The 4,187-nt window shown below is 56.2% G+C and overlaps 1 protein-coding gene across 1 annotated transcript in view; it reads right to left on the bottom strand.

Annotated features, from left to right (window-relative positions):
• Positions 1–3,811, bottom strand: part of COQ4 (coenzyme Q4) — a gene marked incomplete at its 5' end in the record, with an annotated part of 4,367 nt that extends 556 nt beyond the window's left edge. The window contains 4 exons of the mRNA XM_010015032.1: positions 249–342; positions 1,192–1,321; positions 2,050–2,152; positions 3,715–3,811. Of these exons, the coding sequence (XP_010013334.1) occupies positions 249–342; positions 1,192–1,321; positions 2,050–2,152; positions 3,715–3,811 (424 nt within the window). The remainder of the gene's footprint in view (positions 1–248; positions 343–1,191; positions 1,322–2,049; positions 2,153–3,714) is intronic.
• Positions 3,812–4,187: the final 376 nt, after the last annotated feature.

Raw genomic sequence — 4,187 nt, 5'->3', positions numbered from 1 at the left:
AATCCGTCCCCAGCCAAGGGCAGCCAGGACTGGGCATTGCTGCTCCTGCCCAGCACAGGAGATTGGGTGCTGGAAGCAGCCAAAGCCGTGCCTCCTGCTGTCACTGAGCCCTGGGAACACAGCGGCAGGTTCACACAAGGACCCCCTGACTTGCTGCCCCCTGCCAACCAGCAGTGGCCCCTCTCCATGCCCAGAGGACACTGGAAAGCATCGCCGAGGCTGGCGCATCCCCACCGGCGGGTGCCTACCGTGCACTGAGGCGGACGGGGCCGAACGCTGCTCCCAGGACACACATGGGCAGCCCCGTCTGGACGGCTTCGAACCACTTCACCACCACCTCGCCTGGGGGGAGCAGAGAGGCTATGAGCGGGCAGTGCACCGCGGGCAAGGGCCAGCCAGGGCCATGCGGCTTCATCCTGTGCCAGGATGAGCCTTGCTGTGCATCACCCAATCAAGAGGGATGGCCCAGGGCCCCCGGGGGAGCAGCACCCCTCAGCCGTAGAATCATAGAACCAACCAGGATGGAAAAGACCTTTAAGATCATCAAATCCAATCTTTACCCCAGCACTGCCAAGTCCACCACTAAACCACGTCACTATGAGCCTCATCGATGCCCCATGAGCTTAGGAAACATCTCTGGGCTCCCTGCAGATCTTTAGCAATGCAGTAGCTGCATCCCGATCCCACACACAACTCTCCTTGTCTCCTGGGACAGGACAGACCTTTCCAAATGCTGCCAGGGCTCAGCCACAGCCTGCGTAGGAGACCCGACGTGCCAGTTCCCACAGGCACCAGCAAGGCTCGACTTGCAACTTGCTATTGAGTCAGACACAAAACGAGGGCAAAGGACACGGAGATGTGCAGATCAGGAACAACCAGGAACCCCCAACTTCTGCCTTCGCCCAGAGCTTGTGAAACATCATCCCCCCACCCTGTGTCACCCGCCCTGCCAGGCAGCAAACACCCACCAACTGCACCCCGGGCTCGGGCAGAGCATCTCCCAGCAGGGTAAAGGTGACCTCCCATGGCTCTTGGTCACACAGACCCAGTGGGGAATGACACTGCAGATCCAAACCTTCCCCCACACCAAATGGGGCTGAGGATCGAGGAGTCCGACCAGCCCAGCCCGCTCCACTCCAAGCACCACCGTGGGGTTTGGCAGCTCAGCCCTCCGAGCCCACTGCTGCTCACCCAGCATGTTGGTTGGCATGCCCAGGAGGGTGTGCATCACGTCGTGGACCTCCCGGTACCTCTGGATCACATACGCCAGTTCTTCATCGTCAACAAACTTGGGTGGCATCCGGGTGTCCGGAGAAACCTTCTGCAAAGCCAAAGAGGTCCAATTCAGCCCCTTCCAAATCTCAAGTTTATCTTGGTTTGGCTAAGGTAGGGTTAATTTTCTTCCTAGTAGCTGGTACAGTGCTGTGGTTCGGATTTAGGATGAGAATAACACTGATAGCACACTGATGTTTCAGTTGTTGCTAGGTAGCATTTATACTAAGTCAAGGACTTTTCAGCTTCTCATGCTGCCCTGACAGTGAGGAGGCTGAGGAGGCACAAAGGACACAGCTGGGACAGCTGATCCCAACTGATCCAAGGGATATTCCACACCATATGTTCTCATGCTTGGAATATAAACTGGGTACTGAGCAGACTGGGCATCAGTTGGTTGGTGGTGAGCAATTGTTTTTCGTTTGCGTCACTTGTTTCTGTTGGGGTTTCTCTCTCTCATCATCACCGTCATCACCATCATCATCATTATCACCATCACCATCACCACCATCATATGTGGTCCCCTCCATCAATGCAACTCCCAGACCCCAGTGATGGGGGGAAGGATCATTTACATGGACAAAACCCAAGGGCTGCTCTGCACTGGTGACAAATCCAGCATCATCCAGCACTCAGCATTCATCCTGTCTCCCTGACTCCCTCATTCCTGGAGGGTTCTCCACAGGCTCCTCCATGGCTCCAACCTCTCTCTAAAGTAAATCTGTGCTCCCAGGGATCAATTACAGCCATTTGCACCCTCCAAACCCCCACACTCACGTTGTCCTCCAAGAAGCGAACATACTCTCGGCCCAGTGATCCCTCCGGCAGCTCCCGCAGCCGGGATATGTCCAGGGTGGAGAGACAGATGCGGGGACGTTCCCTGGAAGCAAAACACAGGTCAGTGAAACCCACGTCTGGAGAAAAGGAGGGAGTCCCTGGAAACCCCACTGCCTGCCTCTGCCCTTCCTCACACAGATCCTGACTGCTCGCTGCAGGGACAGCACCATCCTTATCTCTGCTGCTGAGGCTGGGACACAAACTGCTTATAAAGGCTCTGCCTGAAGCTTCGGCAATAAAAGAGCTTTCATCTTGCACCCCTGCAGCAACTCTGGTTGGAAAAACACCAGTGTCCTCTGCACTGAAATCCTGCTGCCGGCCACGCACAGCCCCCAGAGCAGCCAGCCAGGGGAGCAGAGCTCTCTAGTGTCCCTGCAAAGCAGCCAGAGCTTCAAAGGATCAACTCTAAGAAGGGGAAAGAATTTGTTTTAGAAAGGTTTAATTCCTCTCCTGTTCAGGCTTTCACCACCAGGTTGTTGGCAAATAGGTGACCACAGCCCTGGAACTAAGCAAAACCCCTTTTCTTTCCATGCACAGGATAAATTCTCCCCATGATATAAGCCCTGCAGTGGATCTCAGCTCCTGGAGCAGAGGTGCCAGGGAGATAAGCAGGGCCAGCACCAGCCTCCCCCTGGCTGACACCTCCTTGTGTATTTGGCGTCAAAGGCACCTCAGCAGCTTGGGGGATTAAAAAAGACTTGTGTGCACCAACCGGGCCACTGCAAACCCCAGCAAGAAGCACATGGGGATTTCCCTCCCAGCCCTTGGTGCCTTTGCTGTCCCCTCTCCCTGGGCAATTCCTCTGGGTCCCAGCCCCATCCTGGTGCTCCATGTGCTTTGCTGGGTCAGTGTCCGGAGCCAGGACCAGGCTGCTCTGCACAAACACATGGCAAAAGGCAGCTTTTCCCCAGCCCCTATATCCCAAAGGTACACCCCAAAAGCTACACAAGCAGCAGGCTTGACATGTAATGAGGAACAGAGAGAAGCAAGCAAACAAGCAGTAAGATTTTGGTTAATAAGAGACTCGTGAAGTCCCTCCTGGCCCTCAGCCTTGCTGCGCTCAACAAGTCCCTATAGACATGGAAGCAAAAGTGATCAAATCTTAACAAGGAAGACAAGAGAAGTGGCCTCATTTCACAGCCTGGGGAGATGCTGCAGGCGCCAGGAAAGAAAACAGGGAGGTGTCTGAGGAGGCAGACCAGTGGAGATGAAGTCTCCGATGCAAAGAGATGTAGCAGCAGGCACAGGGGAGAAACCCATGGACGTGGTGGGTTTTCATCGCTGCTCAGCATCCACGGAACCCTCCCCTGTGCATGCTGCTGCATCTCCTTGTGCTGGCACCTGCCAGTTCCAGCAGCGAAGCAGAACTGACAGGCAGCAGAGCCTGAAACAGGCTGGGCCCAGCGGCTGCTGCTGCTGCTCTCACCCTCAGATTGCACTTAGGGCTCTTGTGATGGCTAAAAAGAAAGCAAAAACAAATGACTTGAGGGTTAGAGCTGACAAACTCTTGTGCTCTCCCTTCACGGGGCCCAAGGAACATGTTCTTGGCCTCGTGTCTCCTCCCCACCACAACCCACAGGGAGGAAGGGGTGCGGAGGGACGCACTGGAGGATGCGGTAACCTTCAGGGTGGTGTTTCATCTTGTCCCGCAGGCTGGGCAGGGCCAGGCAGCCCGTGGTCTCCCCGAGCACTGCCACCATGTCTGAAAGAGAGACCAGAGAGTGACCCAAGAGCTGCTTTCGCAACACCCAGTTCTCCTGGGCTGGCAGGTGAGGACATGGGGCAATGACCCCCTTGGCCAGGAGCAGCCTGCGGCAAAGCAGGGACCCACAAACCACGGATCTTCAGCCTCAGGGCGGCTCCACCCGCATGGGGGGATGCAGGAGCAGGCGTGAGGCCTGCGGGGACGGGGGAGGAATGACACGGTGCTGGGTGGCATCGTAAGGGGTCATGAGGAGATCACTGGGGTGTGTTTGGGGCTCTTCAGCCCTTCTCTTCCGCAGCCTCCTGCCCTGAGCCAGGTCTCAGCTCTGTGCTTGCCGCATTCCTGAATGTGTCACCCAACAGAAGCAGGAATA

Source organism: Nestor notabilis, unplaced genomic scaffold (assembly GCF_000696875.1).
Source record: "Nestor notabilis isolate BGI_N333 unplaced genomic scaffold, ASM69687v1 scaffold1375, whole genome shotgun sequence".
NCBI lineage: Eukaryota > Metazoa > Chordata > Aves > Psittaciformes > Psittacidae > Nestor > Nestor notabilis.
This window is presented reverse-complemented; position numbering and strand designations above follow the sequence as displayed.